At 40.3% G+C, this 19,879-nt stretch overlaps 1 protein-coding gene and 1 pseudogene across 1 annotated transcript; both read right to left on the bottom strand.

The window, feature by feature from the left end:
* Positions 1-8,703: 8,703 nt before the first annotated feature.
* LOC114496903 (histone deacetylase complex subunit SAP18-like) lies at positions 8,704-16,342 on the bottom strand. The gene is made up of 2 exons (XM_036027483.1): positions 16,339-16,342; positions 8,704-9,479 (listed from the first exon to the last, which is right to left on the bottom strand). Exons 1-2 carry the CDS (start codon positions 16,340-16,342, stop codon positions 8,953-8,955), a joined length of 531 nt encoding a protein of 176 aa, XP_035883376.1. The 3' UTR covers positions 8,704-8,952.
* Positions 16,343-16,722: 380 nt separating this feature from the next.
* LOC114498169 lies at positions 16,723-16,911 on the bottom strand (annotated as a pseudogene).
* Positions 16,912-19,879: the final 2,968 nt, after the last annotated feature.

Raw genomic sequence — 19,879 nt, 5'->3', positions numbered from 1 at the left:
GGAGGCTTCGTTTCCTTGCTCCTCTAGCCTGGGAATCAGCTTTGTTGCCTCAAGGCTAACATTTTCCAACCAGTGATTATCCTCCCATAAAGATTTATTCCGGGGGGAGAGGGGGTGCGGATAGGCGAGTTCTGTAGCTCCCATTCCTAAAATCGAACGACTGTGATAGTTCCAGTTTTCAAGTTGAATGCAGGCGTTATATGCTAGAGTCACTGATTCAACAAATAGACTTATTATAAAATAAGAACTACCATTTACTGCACACTGAGTACATACCAGGCATGTATTGAATGCTTCAAGTGCATTTTCATTTAATCCTAATAGGAACACTCTGTGTTAGATACAATTATAGCCTCCAGTTTTTAAATGAGAAGCTGAATGAATTATTTGCCAAGGTCAAAAAGTAGTTGTATCTTTGAAAGGAACACATCAGACTCTAAATCCCATGAACTTAACCTGTATATAGACCATACTGAAATCATTTGAGGCAGTTTTGGAGTAGTGTTGCCTCTCTTCTGAATAAGGAGACATCCTGGGTTTTTTTAGTCCTGGCTTAGGCCTTTAACTAGGGGGTCAGACTTTAATCACGTTATCTGATTTCTGTGAGCCTGGGCCTCTTCCCAATTTTATGACTCCTAGAATGTTTGAAAGAAAAATGACAAGACAAAATATTGTGCAAAAATTTCAGATTTTAAATATTTACATTGAACAAAAAACACTGTCACAAGCACACACACACAAACTTTGACTTTATTCAGACATAACATCGAAAGGTATTTTTGAGTGCTTCGCATATGTTCAACCCAGAGCAAATAGCCTCCCTGTCCTTTATTGTAATCACCACTACAGTTAGACCTAAATGCCTCAGTTAGAGGTAGGAAATACCTAGACCGCATATGCATCCTAGAGAAAGAGGAGAGACGGGAGGAAACAGGAAGGAGGAGGAAAAGAAGAAAGCTGCTCCATCTATAAAATTGAGATATTAATTCATAAGGTTATAATAAACAAGGAATAACTTAATGTCAAACCACTTGTTTTTGTTTTTTTATGGGTTTTTTTGGTAAAGAGTGCATACATGTGTGAGGCACAACTCCTGCCCCAAGAAACTTCTAATCTTTTAAAGACTCTAAACATATGTACTTAAATAATTCTAGTGGGAGGCACTTTAAGAGTATCTGTCACTTTTATTTATTCATTCATTTATTTATACACAGAAAAAAATCATTGAGTTCCTCCTCTGTGCTAGGTACCCTGCTACTTTGTAACAGGCACAACTAGGGTCACAGCAGTGGTCAGTCAGACTCTGACACTGCCCTCGTGGAGCTTCTAGTCTATTGTGGAAACAGGTAGGTATTGCCATCTGGGGTGGTTATCAGAACAGAGGCTGACTAGTGTCTTCCAGCTTTTTCCTCCTTACTGATCTTATCCAGTGTCCATTATCCAGTGCCTCATCCATGGGGGGCTCTCATCAAGCACATGTTCAGTAAGACCCTTGAATTCAGAATAGTCATGTGCTGGGCTGAGATAGATGGGTAGAACATTGCAGAGCAAACATGAGTGGAGATGACAATCTGTGACTGGCTGAGGTGAGAGATTCCTGTAGGAGAGGAACAGGAGATGTGCCGTGAAAAAAAAAGTAAACAAAAGCTGAGCAAGCTGTGCCAGGCAGGAGAGATGAAACCTCAGTGTGAAAGCAAGGAAGAGTGGTCAGATTTCATTCGGAAATACAATTCTAGCTGTGGTGTAGAGCGAGGGCTTGAGTAAGCAATAAAATAAAAAAGGCAGGGCACTTGTTAGAAGACATACAAAAATGTATCAAAGGCCTGAATCAAAGCTATGGTTTGGGGATGCAGGAGAGGGGACAATGCGGAAGACACCATTCTTATAAAGGGAATGGTGAGGAGGATAAGGAGTAAGACAGAGGGAATGATTTGAATATACTCCCATTGAATACTGCTTGGGCAGGTCTCACAATCCTAATTATTTCAGCAATTATAATATTTTCTTTCTCTATAAGTACCTTGAAGTTAGAGTCCTTGTCTCCCTGGCTTAAAATTGATACTCAGTAGATATCTACGGGAAATACTGACTACATGGAAAGGGTGAGAGGGGCAAGGGGGCAGCATGGGTAAATGCAAGATGGGAGGGAGACTGGATCTGGGTTTTAGAGTTTTGAGCCTTAGACTTCCAAATCTAGCCTTGGGAAGAGATGGGGAAAGGAGTGCAGTTAATCATTTTTGCAAACAAGAATTGACAACAGAGTTGATTGGCTTGCACATGCCCTCTCTTCATGTACTTTGCCATTTTCTCATTTTGCCTAGATTTCAGCACATTTCTAAGCCTGCAGAATTGCTTTGTCTCTGAGAGTGCCACCCAAGATTCTTCCTTATCTCTCAGAATTTCAGACACAGAAGTCTGGTGATTCGTCTGGAGTGCTTCCTGGGCTGGCACAGAGGACTGCCTGCATCTGTGCAGCCTGGCACAGAGCCTGTCTGCGTTTGAGCAGATCCTATATCCCCCTGCCAGAAGGGGCTGATGGCAGACAATAATCTGTGTAAGCCCATCTTTCTTCCTCGCCTCGGCTGGGCCCCAGGCTCCAGCCCGTCTTAGGGCCTCAAATCCAAAAATAACAAGTTGGCAAAAAGAATATTGGCAATATAATGTAGTGGTTAAGATCTGGCTACTGCCAGTACAATTCCATAACAAGAAAGGTTGCCCACAATGTCTGCTTCTTTATATCATTGCCTTTTGATTCCAAGTTGTAGCCTGTGCCCTTGGCTGCAAGTAAGACTAGATAAATCAGTTAGGAACCTGAATTTTTTGGTGGCAGATAATAGAAAACTTGACTGTAGTGACATTTAAAACAAAGCATATTTTTCTCATATACAAGAATGGAGGTAGGCAGTTTTACTGTCTCAATAATATCAGTTGATATCTCTGATGCAGTTTGACTTATTCTTATAGTTGCAAGTTGACTGTTGTAGCCCAGGCCATCCTGTCATGTTAAGGAAAGAAGTGGGGGAAGGGTCAGTATCCAAATCTAGAAAGCTAAGTTTTCTAAGGAACTCCACAAACCATATCCTGCTTTCTGTCTAATAGCCACATAGCCAGAACCAACAGTCAACAAATATTTCAGCTTCCTTATTGCTCAGAGGGACACTTCCAACGTGTTCATTTCACACTGTTTCTGGAAGTCCCCGTAGGGACTGAGCCCATGGTTATCCACAGCAGTAACCCACCCATTAATGAACCTTTATTGGTTTTTCTGTCTTCCCCACTTCACTTGTCCCCGGGAACCTAAACTAAAGAGGATGGGATTGACTGTGTCTGTGACACTAGGAAAGTGACAGTAAGCAGTGCTAGCTTTAATGGTATAAAGTGCAGTCTCTCCCCAATTGAGATACTGCCCAGATATATGAAGGGGATACAGATGCTGAATGTCCAATACGAATGGTAGAAGTCCACAGTAATAAACCCCTGGGACTGGCCAACATCATCACATACCATTCTTTCTATACTTACACTTCAAAAAAATGAAACAAAACAAAACTCATAACTAAAACAACCCTCCTTTTCCCTAAACTGTCATCATTACACGCATCTCCCACCCCTAAAACAGGAATCTGCTGAAGTCTCATCAGTTACATGATCCAGCTTCAAGTCCAGGATCACTGAATAATGTTCATTCTTCCTCCAGTTCCATAATGATCCTGCTTCAGTGTTCTTCAGTCTCTGGATTGAACTTTAGAGTCAACCACCAAAACATACCACACCCTACATATATGGGGGATGGAAAGGGAAGAAAATTAGCTATACAGTATGTAACTGTCACACTGCCGTGGCAAGAAACCTTTCTCCAGCTGTCACAAGGCCTTAGTTAATAGTTTTGACTTCACATATCCACTACCCATTACATGCTCTTTTTGTCTTCAACCAGCACCTCCGTTCCTCAGGGTCATAGTGATGGGAAGAGAAGAGGGCGTGAAGGAGGCATGCCACTGTTTTAAAGGCCCTGATCCAGAAGTGGCATATATCACTTCTGTTTATATTACATTAACTACAACTTAATCATAGAAATAAGCTTTCCAGCCCTGGCTGGTGTAGCTCAGTGGACTGAGCATGATCTTCGAACCAAAGGGGTCGCTGGTTTGAGTCCCAGTCAGGGCACATGCTTGGGTTGCAGGCCAGGTCCCCAGTACAGGGAGTGTGAGAGGAACCACACACTGATAATTCTCTCCCTCTCTTTCTCTTTCTCTTCCCCTCTCCTATTTATTTTTAAAAAGAAATAAAATCTTTTGTAAAAAGTCAATTAAAAAAAGAGAAGTTTTCTAGAAGTCACCTTTCTTGAAAGACGAGACCTTGGTGGTCCTACTTATGTGATATTCCCTTAACATTCTTCACTCAACATAGCAGGAATAGGAGGTCCCCTAGGTATCCTCTCAATTATATCCATAATCCTCCCTTCCTCTATATGACAATTCTGTTTTTGCCTTAATAATAGTCTCACTCACCCCAGTCAATCAGCACAATCAGAGGTATCTAGGTAAAAGTTTAACAGTAAGCTCTCCAGGGGTAAACCCCTGATTTGTAGAATTTGCTAGTTTTTACTGTATAAATATTTCCACCCGGGCCAATTTTAAACCACCAATGTTATGTCACTGAATATAGGGTTGAGAAAAATGCACCGTGGTATATGTAATAGTGCCCCTCCAAAGATGTCCACATCCTAATCTCTCGAACCTGTGAATGTGCTGTTTTGCATGGCAAAAAGGACTTTGCAGGTGTGATTAAGGATCTTGAGATGGGGAGAGCATCCTGGATTATGCAGTTGGGCCCAATGCAATCACATGGATGCTTATAAGGTAAAGAAGGAAGTACAAGAGGCAGAGGCAGAAAAAGATGTAGCAATGAAAGCAGAAGTCACAGTGATGTGACTAGGGAATGTGGGCAGCCTCTAAAAGCTGGAAAAGGCAAGGAACAGATTTTCCCCCTAGACCCTGCTAAAGGAACACAACTGTGTTGACACCTTGATTTTAACTCTTTTTGGATTTCTGATTTGCAGAACTATAAGGTAATGAATTTGTGAATTGGTGTTGTTTTTAAGCACTAAAGTTGGGGTAATTTGTTACAGAAATGATAGGAAACTAATACATGCACAAAATTGACTCATAAACCTATATGAGCTGGCTCTAGCACACCACTGAATTCACTTTTTTTTTTTTGTCTGTTCACCTACTGTCATGAAAACCCAAATTGGCAAATGCCAACCTTAGTTTCCAACCCAGTGAAACTATTTTCATGTCCTCTGGTGGAAGCATTTCTCCAGAAGCTAATAAAACATATGACTAGCCATGCTCAAAATCACAGATACATGAAAATAAACACTTAAAAGCAGTCAATTTGATATAATAGAATTGCCACTCTACCCTTTTTCTTCTGAGATCCATCTATTTTGGCTATGAATGAAACACCACCACACACTGGTTACTGGTTCAGAACTCATAGTGCATCCTATAGACTAGAATTTCAATTTGGCAAGGAGTTGTCTTTACTTCTGGCAATTTATGGGCACTTTTGTGCATATTGGCCTACCTTTCTATTCCAGCCATTTTTGTGGCTACCAGGTACATGCAGGTGTGACCTGACAGTTCAAAACTTCAACTTCTTTCTCCAAGTATCTCTTGGCTTTTGGCCTTGGCTTCTCTCACAGAATTCACCTCATGGGATGACCGTGAGAACTTGCACATCCATGTGACTCATGTGTCACCCTGAAAGTGCCAACTTGAAAGTGGAAGGGAGTTAACCCTTGGCCAGTGAAGACAGGAGCTGGTGAATGAATACTTCCTTCTTCCTTACCTTGGTTGGACCATTGAGAGGCACATTCTACTCGGCCTCACAATATTTACAGGGAAATAGACCCCCATGTGCCCAAAGCAGTGACCTAGATCGCTCATCCTTGGACTAGCTTTTCTGACTTACCTGTTTTACTCTTCCTGGTCTTTGACTTGTGTTCCTTGGGATCCCTTCTGAAAATAAAATACTTGTTTGTAAGTCCTTGTCTCACGCTCTGCTTTTGGGGGTAATTAAGTCTAAAAGATTTGGTAAGAGAAGTGACCTTAGAAAACAGAGTTCCCGGATGGGATTCTGCAACTGGATCAGATAGCAACGAGGACCCCTTCTTGGTGGTACATGGAGTGATGATAAGCCTTGACATGTAGTAGCCTCATAATTACTAAAATTCTTACCAATGGTATATTATAATAAGATGTAGAAGGAAGGTGAAACATTGATTTAAGAGGAACGGTAGCATTTGAATAGCCTGGGCAATAGGATTATGGTGTCATTTGGCTTTTGTTACTGGCTGTTGAAGTCTTGAAAAACAAAAGACAGAATCAGGTTAGCTATCAGCGCAAATATATATGTCAGCCGTGGCTTGAGTGATACACTGAACTACTTGTTTATTTCTCCTCCTTCAGTCACTTCTTTTGTCCCTTTTCCTGACTTCTCTGTTACAGTTCCTGAAAGTTGTCTTAGGTTCTTTATTTCTTGTGCTTTCCAACAATGAATTACCTTTGTCCCATGTCTTTAGTTATTACCTTCATCCCACTGGCTCTCTGGTGTCTGCCATCCTTTAACGTAGTTTTAGGTTCTTGAGTATCTGGCATCAAATATGCTAAATGACTGGCTTATTTCACTTAGCATAACGTTCTCCAGATTCATCCATACTGTTACAAAGGGTAAAATTTTCTTATTTTTTACAGATGAGAAGTATTCCATTGTGTAAATGTCCCATAGTTGTTTTATCCACCCACCTACTGATGGACACTTGGGCTGTTTCCATATCTTGGCAATTGTAAATAATGCTGCAGTGAACATAGGGGTGCTTATGTTCTTTCAAATTAGTGTTTAGGGCTCCTTTAAATATCTGAGGTCTGTCTGGAAAAAGTCCAGACATTGTAACCTGGCAGCCAAAGAGAGTGGACTGGAATGTGCATGTGTGAACAATGACAACTTCACTGTACTCGTCAGTGGGAGCAGTAGACACTGTTGAGTGAGCATGTGTGCTGTGTGGCTGTCACATTCAAAATGACTGAGCAAGTAGAGCAACAAATCTGCATCAAATTTTGTGTTAAGCTTGAACATTCCTCCATGGAAACTACTCATATGATTCAAAAGGCCACAGCTTCATCACAACATTGCGCCCACTCATGCATCACAGCTCATGCAGAGTTTTTTGGCAAAACAGCAGATCACGCAGGTGATTCCCTACCCACTACAGCCCAGATTTGGCACCTTGTGACTTCTGGCTTTTCCTAAAACTAAAATCACCTTTGAAAGGGAAGAGATTTCAGGGCATCCGTGAGATTCAGGAAAATGTGATGGGGCAGCTGATGGGGATTGAGAGAAGGATGTGAGGTCCCAAGGTGCCTACTTTGAAAGGGATTGAGGCATCATTGTCCTATGTACAATGTTTCTTGTATCTTCTACAATAAATGTCTCTATTTTTCACATTACATGGCTGGATACCTTCTGGACAGACCTTATATTCCCAGAAGTGAGATCACTGGGTCAAAGGCAGATGCATTTTTAATTTTTTGAGGTATCTCCATACTGCTTTCCACAGTGGCTGCACCAATCTGCAATCCCATCAACAATGCACAAGGGTTCCCCTTTCTCCACATCCTCATCAGCACTTGTTATTTATTGATTTACTTATGATAGCCATTTACTGGTGTGAGGTAATACCTCACTGTGGTTTTAATTTGCATTTCTCTGATGATTAGTGACATTGAGCATCTTTTCATATGTCTATTGGCCATCTGTATGTCCTCTTTGGAGAAGTGTCTATTCAGTCCTTTGCCCATTTTTTAATTGGGTTGTTTATGTTTTTGGTGTTGAGTTTTGTAAGTTCTTTATTAATTTTCACTATTAACCCCTTATCAGATGTATTGGTGAATATGTTCTCTCACTCTGTGGGTTGTCTTTTTATTTTGTCAATGTTTTCCTTTGCTGTGCAAAGACTTTTTAGTTTGATGTAGTTCCACTTAATTTATTTTTTCTTTTTTTCCCTTTGCCTGGAGAGATATATCTGATAAAATATTGCCACGAGCTGTCTGAGATTTTGCTGCCTATGTTATCTTTGGAGAAAGACAAATACCATATGATTTCACCCATATGTGGAATCTAATGAACAAATTGAATTAACAAGCAAAAGAGAGACAGGCTCATAGATAAAGAGCAGGATGACAGCTAAGGGGGGAGGTTGGGGGTGGAGGGATTGAACAAAAAGGAAAATGGACTCATGGACAAGTGTGGTGATTGTAGGGGGGTGTGAAGAGGGGTATAGGGGACTAAATAGTAATGAAAAAAATACAATTAAAAAAACAAATATGCTAAATGACTTTGAACAGTGTGTCAAGAAATACCACAAGATGGCAGCCTTGCTAATTTTGGCTCCCCTGAATCCAAGTTATCCATCCACTCCAAGTCGGAGAGGGTAGGAGTGACTTCTAGTAGGACTGTAATATTATATCAAGGATCGTGTATAAAGGACACATGGACAAAGCCAAATGGGGGTAGGATCTAGGGTGGGAGGTGGGGATGACTGGGGTGGGGGTAGTGGCGGGGGTAAAATAGAGACAACTGTACTTGAACAATAAAAAAAAATACATTTTATTATATCAAAAAAACACAAAAGACTAATATTTTTTATTGCACACGTATATTTAACAACAGTTTTACACAGAATGCTAAGAGCACTTCCTATTTTATAGGACTTGAAATGTGGGCTTTCTGTTAAAATTCATACCATAGCACAGCCAAACCTAACTTCTAAATAAATGCATTAAAATTTGTTCAGAGCTTAAAGGCTTAATGGCAATAATGAAGGGAAGGAAAGCATAAATTTATTTCACATAAATGAATGAAAAGTAAAGAAATAGTCAACAAAATTTAATATGGCCTCATACGCCCTGAAGGAGGCGGTGCCCGAATCGGAGGGGTGATTGCTATGTCCAGATAATCTCCTATCTGAAATTTCTGCGACTGCAGGGTCATGGAATCATCAGTCCCCTTTCTCCCAGACATGGTGCTGCCTATCTCCTTTACTCGATAGCCAGGTCTTTTAATATCCATAAAAACAATTGCAAAATTGAAGTGTGTGCCCTTCTTCCTGGCTTCTGGGTAGACTTCTTTTACTAAACTAGTCAGCTCTTTCAAGGTGGCATCCATCCAGATGTAGATCTGCAACTCGCTAGAAGGCACGTTCCCACGAGAGAACTCATCCCTGCGGTGGTGGCGCCCGTCGTTGGTGGTGAAGACGCAGAGCAACAGAGGGCACGTCTTCTCCCGGTGGATTGGCTTTTCCGGTTCCTTAATTTCCTCCTGGGTGACGCGCGACTCCACCGCCTTCTTCCTCCGGTGGCCGCGAGACGTTAGCTCCAACTTCCGACTTCCGCAGCGAGCCGAACTGGAAGACCCTAATATTATTAATATAACATTTTTATAGAGCCTACTCAATACCGATTCTTTAAATATATTAGTACTTTTTAAGTCACAAAAGTTAACTATAATCCCCTTTGCAAATGAGAAAAAAATCAGCTTTCTTACTCCAAAGCCTCTTTCCATCACCTAAGTGAATCTCAAACTGCAACAGTATTATTTAAGGTTTTTTGTTTTTGTTTTTTAATTGCGAGCAACAGAAAACCAACTTGGGCCAGCTTAACAATCACACAACAAAGCCTTGGGAGTGCCTCGTGGAAACCTGAGCAGAAACAATGCCCTGGATTTAAGAGAGAGAATAAAGCCAGCAACTGGAAAGCCTTTAAGATTTGGGGGAGGAGGGACAGAAAACTGGGGAAGGAGAAAGGGAAAGGAAAAGCTGGGGAGACCTAAGAGATCACGCTCCGTCCAATGTCACTCAACTAGAATAGCAGCATTTTAAAGCATTTTACATATTGAGCTGCAGGCAAGGTTCGATTTGAAAAAAAGTATTAACTGTATTAGGCAATACTTTTAAACTACTGGAGAAACATATGAAGCCATTCCCGCATTGTTGCAGATTTGGGGGAATGTTGAGTAAATTTACTCAGATGAAGAAAGTGTAAATGATAGAGTACTGAAAATATTAGAAACTTATAAACAATAGAAAGTGAATATAAATTAGCCAACTCCATGAACATTTCCAGCTAAGCATTCATACAAACACATATTCACCTTTTTCTTTTGTATATGAATAACACATAAATGCCTGATATCATGCTTCCGGCAAAAAATCAGAGATGTTAAAAATATTTGCAAGTTTTAAAGATGGTGTGGAATACGTTTTAACAACAACATCTACATAAATGGAAACCCCTGATTTAATTCTATAATTTTATTATGCTGAAAGCATGGTTGGTTTTTAATTTTTTTAAAGAGATATTAGTATCGTTCACATTGTTTTTTTTTTAATAATTAAGGCATTTTGTATACACAGTAACTCACTGTGGACAAAAACTTTTAGTATCAATTATTTGCTTTGATGTTTTAAACTTGCAAAGTCTCATCCATATAGAGACCAGACCGACAGCTGTCTAAGGGGAGGGTGTTGGGAGCTGCGTGAGAAGAACATAGGGTGTAAGCAAAGAGAAAAATGAAAAAGTCACAGATACAGACAACAGTATGATGACTATCAGAGGCAAAGGGAGGTGGGGGAGGTAGAGGAGGGTAAAGAGGGGATAAATACTGATGGAAGAACACGACTTGAAGAGGTGAACATACAATACAATCTATAGATGATGTGTTATAAAATTGTCACTTGGAACCTACATAATTTTGTTAGCCAGTATCGCCCCAATAAATTCAGTATAAAAAAGAAAAACAAGTCTTTAATAACAAAGGAACAATATTATACTTATCACATTGTGTGTCTACATTATAACTGGAGGACAATAACAGTAACAACTAAAAATGCCCTATATGTTTCAAAAATTTAAAGCATACTACTAAACTGATCAAAGAAGGCATTATACAGGAAATACAGGAAACCAGAAAATGCTTAGAACTGAAGGGCTTTAAAAATACTATGTACTGATCCCTGGCTGGTGTGGCTCAGTGGATTGAGCTCAGGCTGTGAACCAAAGGGTTGCTGGTTCGACTTCCAGCCAGGGCACATGCCTGGGTTAGGGGCCAGGTCCCCAGTGGGGGCCATGTGAGAGGCAACCATACATTGATGTTTCTCTCCCTCTCTTTCTCCTTCCCTTCCCCTCTGTCTCTAAAAAAAATAAAGCAAAATAAAAAATAAAAATAAATTTTAAAAATAGAAGATAGGCTAAAATTTAAAGCACTGTGTTAAAGTTAAGAAGTTAGACAAAGAACAACAAAACTATCAAAGAAAGTAAAGGTAATGAGATTATAAAAATAACAGGATAAACTAAATAAGCAAAAAACAAATGTGATTTTTTAAAAGATTGATATAGCCAAAAGTTGATTTTTTGAGAAGAGTAATGAACTAGACAAGCCTTTGGTGAAATGATGAAACAAAAGCACAAAAAATATTTGGAGTAAAAATTAAGACATACTGCAAATACAGCAGAGAATAATGCTATATATGTATTTAAAGACTATTTGCCATAGCCAACCCTCTGATCAACATAATTTATATCCACTGAGTATGCAAAATACACTCACTTTCCTCTCAGGACTCCCAAAGTCTCATCTTATTGTGGCATCAGCTCAGAATTCAGGATCGCAACATCTAAATGAGGTGCAGGTGTACATAAGGCCCTCCAGATGTGGCTGCTTATTAATGCTAATAAGTGATTCCTCTTGATTGATCTAAAAATCTGTGAAATAAGTAGCATAGAATGGTGTTGCCGGGATAAGATAACTGCAACAAATACTTTTGTTTAAAAGAGGGGAAATAAGCCAAGTACAAGTTTCCCTTTCTTTGACTGGGACCCAATCCTGCTCCCTGGAATGATTCTCTGTGGCTTTTAGCTCTGCCTTCTGAACTTGTGGTTCTTCATTTTGAGCCGTCCTTCCTTTCCCCTGAGAAGTGGCTCGTATTTGCTGCTGTGTAGCTTTTACAGCCTGCTTCTTGCCCATAGAAAGTTGGTAGTTCCGAGGGATCTTTTTATTTTGAACTCTCTTTTTTTATTTGAAGCTGGCAGTGCTTCTCTCTACAAATGCAGTTCTCCTAACTTTTTGTTTTTTCTGTGAATTTTATTTAGGCTCTCAAAAAACCACATCCATAAATGTCTTTAAGACAGGCCTCTCTCTACCTTGGTATGCTATAAGAAACACCCTGCCCTGGCTGGTGTGGCTCAGTGACTTGAGCGCTGGCCTGAGAACCAAAGGGTTGCGAGTTGATTCCCAGTCAGGCCACAGGCCTGGGTTGCAGGCCAGGTCTCCAGTTGGGGGGCACTCAAGTGGCAGCCACACATTGATGTTTTTCTCCCTCTCTCCCTCCCTTTCCCTCTTTAAAAATAAATAAAATCTTAAAAAGAAAGAAACACCCTGAAGACTCTTAAAAGCCCTCGTCTAATAAGAAAAAGAGTCTAAGAGGCAATCTAGCATTCTTAGAAGAAAGCAGCTTTATAAAACATGCACTTAATACTTTTTAAAGTCTTAACAAAGAGTCTGAAAATGCACTCTTGACTTCATCTTTATCTTAAGACCATTCTCCCTTTGAAAAACGTTTGATGGCTAGAAAGACTGGCTGAGCCCTTCATACATCCTCTAAGTTCTCCCGGAACACGTCCCTTTTCAGCTGCTCTCTTCCTTTCTATCATTGACAGCCAGGAGAAGCCAGTTGGTACTGTGAACATTCCACCAGGAAATCTCCTTAGCCAAATTCACCCATGTATTAAGTATGCTTTCTATTTTGTGTTTTAGCACACATGACATTCTTCTGAACTTTGATTTTTGGTTCCATGAAGGACTCTAGGGACAAAGTTAAAAGATGACAAAATAAGAATAGATATTTTCCATGTCTAATGCTAATAAGAGATTATTATCTAGAGCAGAGTTTGGAAAAACTGTGTTAAGGAGCAAACAGTGAATATTTTATTTTATTTCTTTTATTTAAATGTGTTTTTCTTTTTTTAATTGATTTAAACTTTATTGTATATTTTTCCATTACCATTTAGTCCCCTTATACCCACCTCCCCACAGCAGTCACCACACTGTCATCCATGTCCATGAGAACAGTGAATATTTTAGATTGATTTTGTGGTCCAGATGGTTTTTGACAGAACTATTTAACTGTACCATTGTAACAGGAAAGTAGCCATAGGCACAGTAAGTGAATGAGTGTGACTTTATTCTAATAAAACATCATTTACATGGCCCTGGGCAGTTGGTTAGAGTGTCGTCCTGATAGCCCAGGGTAGTGGGTTTGATCTCCAGTCAGGGCACATACAAGAATTAGCAACAATTGCTTCTTAGCTTTTTGACTAAGATTAAGTGAAGAATCAACCAATGAATACATAATAAATGGAAGAACAAATCAATGTGTGTGTCTCTCTCTCAAATCAATGTTAAAAAAAAACCCTTTATTTACAAAAACTGGAGGTGTGCCAGATTTGGCCTGTGGGCTATAGTTTGCTGATCCCTGATCTTGAAAAGACAAGGAACTCCTACATATCAACAAGAAAAATACAGTAACTGCTATTTAAAATCATTGCTAGAAAGGGGTATGTATAGACAGTAGACAGAAGAGGAAATTCAGAGGGGTAAAAAGCATATGAAGAGATGTCTAAACTAAATTATAGTCAGCAATATATAAATTAACTGAGATATTGCATGGCAGAACAATGATGGAGAGATGATGAGCTTTGCTGGGGAAATAAGAGCTCTTCATGATAGGAATGAAGGCCGGTTCAACTATTCTAGACTGCAGAATGGTGGCACACGGTCCAATAATGTGTATGTACACCTAATGGCCCAGCAGATCAGCTTCTGAATCTGTATCTCAATGAAATTCCCACACAGTCCCAACTAGAAGTTTATTTGTGGTGCAGAGGAGTGGAGACAATCTGGGTTCCTCTCATCTGGACAGTAAATAAATAAAATGTGGTAAACGTACACCATGGAGTACTTACTGTACAGCAATGGGGAACAATGATTCGGTGTACACTTGACATTGGATGGATCCTGAACTTACAAACAGTGCTGGTTTTAAAAGGTCAGAATAAATACAAACCACTTATGCAGATTTAAAACATACAGACACAAAACACATTTTGCAAGAACACAAACAGAAAGATAGTATTAAACACATTACCGTCATTGTTTAAGGGGTGGGAAAGGAAGTGTGTTATGGAACAAAAGGATATGTCTCTCTATAGATAAACAGATGGACAGACAGTATAATTCACATGCCACAAAATTTCATACATATATGGAGAGAGAAGGAGAGAAACATTGTTGCACAGACCAATAATGAAAATATGCCATGAAGAGAATAATCAACTGTGTCAGAGCCTAAAATAAAAATAATACATATTAACATAATTTTTTATTTTTTAAGATTTTACTTATTTATTTCTAGACAGAGGGGAAGGGAGAGAGAAAAAGAGGGAGAGAAACATCAGTGTGTGGTTGCCTCTCACATGCCCCGCACTGGAGAACCTGGCCTCCAACCCAGGCATGTGCCCTGACTGGGAATCAAACGAGCAACCCTCCGGTTCTCAGGCCAGCGCTCAATCCACTGAGCCACACCAGCCAGGGCTAGGTTTGTCTTTTGAAGGGGTAAAGAAAGCAACTCTCTCGGAAAATGAACCTCAGTAGAGCTGTGAACCCCCTGCCCAGCTCCCCAGTCAAATCTGCCTGTTGGGATTAGCCATCTGCACAGGCTAGCCCGTGTCAGAGTGTGCTGAGTAGCATCTGAGTCAGCATGAGAAACATTTGAATAACAGTGTGTAATGTCTGCTTGAGATAACCAAGGTTTGAATCAGTGTATTCTGAATTTTTAGTGTATATGGATGACAAATAAATGTAGGTTATATCTGAATCAACCTACTCACGCACAGTATGTATAGTGTAATTCCATTTTCATTAAAAAGTACTATTAGCCCTGGCTGGGTAGCTCAGTTGGTTGGAGTGTCATCTGGCAACCAAAAGGTTGTGGGTTCGATTCTCAGTCAGGGCACATACCTAGGTTTCAGGTTCCATCCCCCATTCAAGCATGTACAATCTCTGGTCCAGGCACATACAGGAGGCAACCAATTGATGCTTCTCTCTTACATTGATGTTTATCTATCTACTCTCCTCTCTCCCTAAAGCGATGAAAGGAAAAATGTCCTCGAGTAAGGATAAAAAAATTTTAAGTACTATTATATTAGTATTTGCATACGAAATAGTTGTAGGACTTTGCTCAAAACTATTGACAGAGTTATCCATGGGGTGGATGTAGCAGACACTGGTCAACAATTCAATAAATCTTTTTCCTCTTCCTCCTGGGCATTCACTACATTTCTTAGCCTTCTTCACAGATAGCTATGGCCATGTGCCTGAGGTCTGGCCAATGGAATTGTGGACAATTCTTTATGCTATTTCTCCTTCTGTATCAACTTTAGAAGTTCTGTGTTCAATCAAGATGAGGGCACAAGATGGAAGGAGTCGGGGTCCCTGAATCATTGATTAGAGGAGAGCAGTTTATTGCTCAATGATGAAATCCTGTTTTGGATTTCAGAAGTGAAAAATAAACTTTTATTTTATTAGGCATTTGAGATGTCAGGATTTGTTAAACTGATAATATACATTAGCTCATACAAGAAGGTTATAGGGGACTTTGACGTTCTACATTACACATTTGGGTATTGCTTGCACTTTGTAAAACTCTGTATTGCATTTATAATTAGCCTTGTATGCAATATAGATTTTTAAAAATTAACACTTCATAATTTATAATCAATTCTTCCTCCTTGTTCTCTGATTGTTTCTTGCTTAGCATTTTGGTAGAGAGTTCAGAGTTGATGGTGTTACCAAATGTCTGTTTGTTCAGGGTCTATAAATACAGAAGCAGCTTATTATCTGTTCTAGTTTTCCTTATTGAGGTATAATTAACATACCATAAAATTCGCCCTTCTAAGTGTATAGTTCAGTTGTTTTTAGTATGTTTTTGAGGTTGTGAAACCATCACGACTACTATCTAACTCCAGAACATTTTTCATCACCCTAGAAGAAGCCCCATACCTATTAGCAGTCATTTCCCCATCTTCCCACCCGGCACCAGACAACCATTCTATCTCTATGAGTTTGTCTATTGTGTGCATTTCGTGTCAGTGGAGTCATACAATATGTGACCTCTTATGCCTGGCTTCTTTCACTAAGCAGAATGTTTTTAAGGTTTACCCATGTTGCAGCATATATCATTCTTTTATTCTTTTTATGGCTGAATAGTATTTAATTTATGAATATACCACATTTTGTTTATCCATTCATCAGTTGATGAACATTTAGGTTGTTTCCAGTGTTTGGCTATTATGAATCAGGATGCTATGAACACTAGGGTACAAGTTTTTGCATGAACATATGTTTTCAATTCTCGTGGGTATATACCTAGAAGTAGAATTACTGGGTCATATGGCAACTCTATGTTCAACTTTTTGAGGGACTGCCAACCTATTTCCCACAGTAGCTACACCATTGACATTCCCACCAGCAATATATCAAGGTTCTAGTTTATCCACATTCTCTCTAGCACTTGTTTTTGTCTTTTTTTTTTTTTAAACAGAAACCACTACAACTGCATCCTCTCCCTCTTACACTCTGGAAGGAAGAGAAGAACGATCATCAACAGCCAATAGTAGTTGCAAAAGCATCACCAACAGCTGCTTCACATTCAGGAAGAGCGCTGTGCCTCCTCCTTGTGGTTTCATTTCTTCAGTAACAAACTGTAGAAATGATCCCTGAAAGTATAGTCTTTGTCTGTCTTTTTGAGTGTAGCAATCCTAGTAGGTGTGAAGTGGTATTTCACTGTGGTTTTGATTTGTATTTCACTACTAGTTAATATCATTTCTGTTTAATCTTTGTGTATGTTTGTGTTGTGGTGGATTATATATTGAAAAAAACATAAAACACAGATAGAGTTGGTCTATTCTCTCCCAAATTTCTCATTCACCTCTTCTCCCCCACAACAAATACCTGTAGCAAGGTGGCTAGCTAGATTGGACGCAGCTTGGGAGTCAGTGCTTCTGATGAGTGAAATTCCTGAATACCCTTCTCTCCACCTCCACTTATTTATTTAAATCTGTCTTAGCTTAGGCTGCCATAATAAAATACCAGAGACTGGGTGGTTTAAAAAACAGAAATTAGTTCTCTCACAGTTCTAGAGGCTAGAAAGTCTAAGATCAAGGTGCTGGCAAGTTCAGTTTCTGGTGCAAACACTGGCTTGCAGACAGCCACCTTCTTGCTATGTCCACACATGGACTTTCCTTAGTCCAAGTGGGTGCAGAAAGGGAGGATAAGAGTTCTCTGGTGCCTCTTTTATTTTAACATTTACCAGAGGTGAGTACAGTGAAACAAGGAGAGACTTAGGATAGATAAAGCAACAGGAGGGAGACTAGGTGGGGCTGCTGTGGCTCTAGGAGTGTTTTGGGAAAGAAGTGATCCAAGGCAGGGCTACGGTCAGCTCCTTGGAGAGTCAGTGAAAAGGGGGCTATGGGAACAGTTTCAGGGGGTTAACCCAGGACGAGCTGCTGCTGCCCATTGCTCCCCTGGTTGCAAGTCTTGTGGGGTCCCTTAGAATTCAGGAGATGCGTGCCTCTGGGGGAAGAAGGGGGAAGGGAAGATGCAGGTGTGCTCCTGGGAGCGTGCCTCTGGTGCCACTTCCTATTTATTTATTTATTTATTCATTCATTCATAGAGAGAAGGGAAGGGAGAGAAAAAGAGAGGGAGAGAAACATTGATGTGAGAGAGAAGTATCAATCAGTTGCCCCTCACACACACGCCAACCGGGGACTGAACCTGCAACACAGGCACATGGGAATCAATTGGCAACCTTTCCCTTTGTGGAACAATGCCCACCCAACTGAGCCACACTGGTCAAGGCTCTGGTGTCTTTTCTTATAAAGACACTAATATTGTCAGATCAGGGACCCATCCTCATGACATTTAACCTTAATTACTTCCTTAGAGACGCTATCTCCAAATACAGCCACACTGGGTGTTGGGGCTTCAACATATGCATTCAGAGGGGGACACAAACATCCAGTGTGTATGCATGGATTTCCCAGGAACCGCCTGAGAAACAAAGTCTTGATCTATGTCCACTATTTGATTCTGGCACATACAAACTCATCTGATGGATCGGTGTGTCCCTGACTGACTTCAGGGAAGCTCAACTTCACACTTGAGGGAAAATTCTGGAGGAGGAGGCTACATGAGGCTGTCACAAGATGCCAAAGGAGAGTAATAGGTCAGCATACTACACGACACCAAGGACTCCATTCACATCGTTATCTATGTGAGTGGTGGTTCTGGAGTTTTTTGTATTATAAAACCTGTAAGACTATACCTGGGTGGGGGGTCTGAATACAAGATATCAGTAATGACTGGGACCCTTTCTGAAACCTTTCTAGTCCAGACACTGTGGTGGTATGTCTGGGGAGGAAATTACCATATGCATGTGTTGAAAGAGTTGGATCACTAAATATCATCTCATTTAGGGGTCCTCTTTGCTATCTATGATATTCTGCTAATTGACTTTATTGTTCTTTTGCTATAGGACCCTGCTATTGAGCTTAATGGTAAGGGACTCACCCTAACCAGTGTGACTCAGTTGTTTGGGCATCACCCTGCAAAGCAAAAAGTTGCCAATTTGATTCCTGGTCAAGGCAACTGCCAGGGTTGCAGGCTCCGTCCTGGGTCTGGGCACATGCGAGAGGCAACTAATTGATGTTTTTCTCTCTTTGTCCTTTCTTTCCTCTCTCTCTAAAAATAAATAAATAAATAAAATCCTTTGGCTATAAGCAACAGACACCTACTCTGGATAACTTAAGGGGAAACATGAAGGAATTTCTTGAAATAAAATATGAAAATTCATAAAGTCAAAAGACAATTGGAGCAGCCAGGATTCAGGGAAGTTCTGGCTATGTAACAGAAATGAATAGAACGTCTCTTCAGGGTGCTGCCCCTGCGCAAATCAGCTTCAAGCATTTTCTGTCCTCCTGTCTCCCACTAAAATATTCTCCCAGAGGAAGCACTTCCAATTGGCCTACTTGAGATTGGATGCCATCCTTTGACTAGGGAAAGGCAGAGAACAATGATTGACAGCCCCATCAAGCCAGTGTGCAGTGCGGGAGGAGGCAGTCTACAAGGGAAGGGGGTAGAATGTTAATAGAGAAAAACAACAGATGTTTTCTGCATTCCAACTGTGGGTTGCCAAGCAACGTCCTCCCACTTTTTTGGTAACATATACAGTTTTTTAAATGCCTTTGCCTAGCAATATAATGATTTGATATGCAAACAAAAATACACTCAGCTCCTTCCAAAAGGAGACAACCCATGCCCAGTTATAGCATCCATTCCTTCCCTGGTTCCATCATGATCCCCCTGCATATTGTGGAATTTGTGGACAAAAATGACAAACTTAACCATTACCAACCCACACCATATGCAATTCTAGGGCAAGGGAAAAAGAAAGAGAAGGATAATTACTTTTAAGTATATCTGGCCCTGGCTGGTGTGGCTCAGTGGATTGAGTGCCAGCCTGCAAACCGAAAGATTGCCAGTTCAATTCCCAGTTACGGCACGTGCCTGGGTTGCAGGCCAGGTCCCCAGTTGGGGGCATGTGAGAAGCAACCAATTGATGTATCTCTCACATATCGATGTTTCTCTCCCTCTCTTTCTCCCTCCCTTCCCCTCTCTCTAAAAAAAATAATAAAATCTTTAA

This window comes from Phyllostomus discolor, chromosome 5 (genome assembly GCF_004126475.2).
Source record: "Phyllostomus discolor isolate MPI-MPIP mPhyDis1 chromosome 5, mPhyDis1.pri.v3, whole genome shotgun sequence".
NCBI classification, from domain to species: Eukaryota; Metazoa; Chordata; class Mammalia; order Chiroptera; family Phyllostomidae; genus Phyllostomus; species Phyllostomus discolor.
Note: the sequence above shows the minus strand (reverse complement) of the source record. Positions and strands in the feature narration are given on the sequence as shown.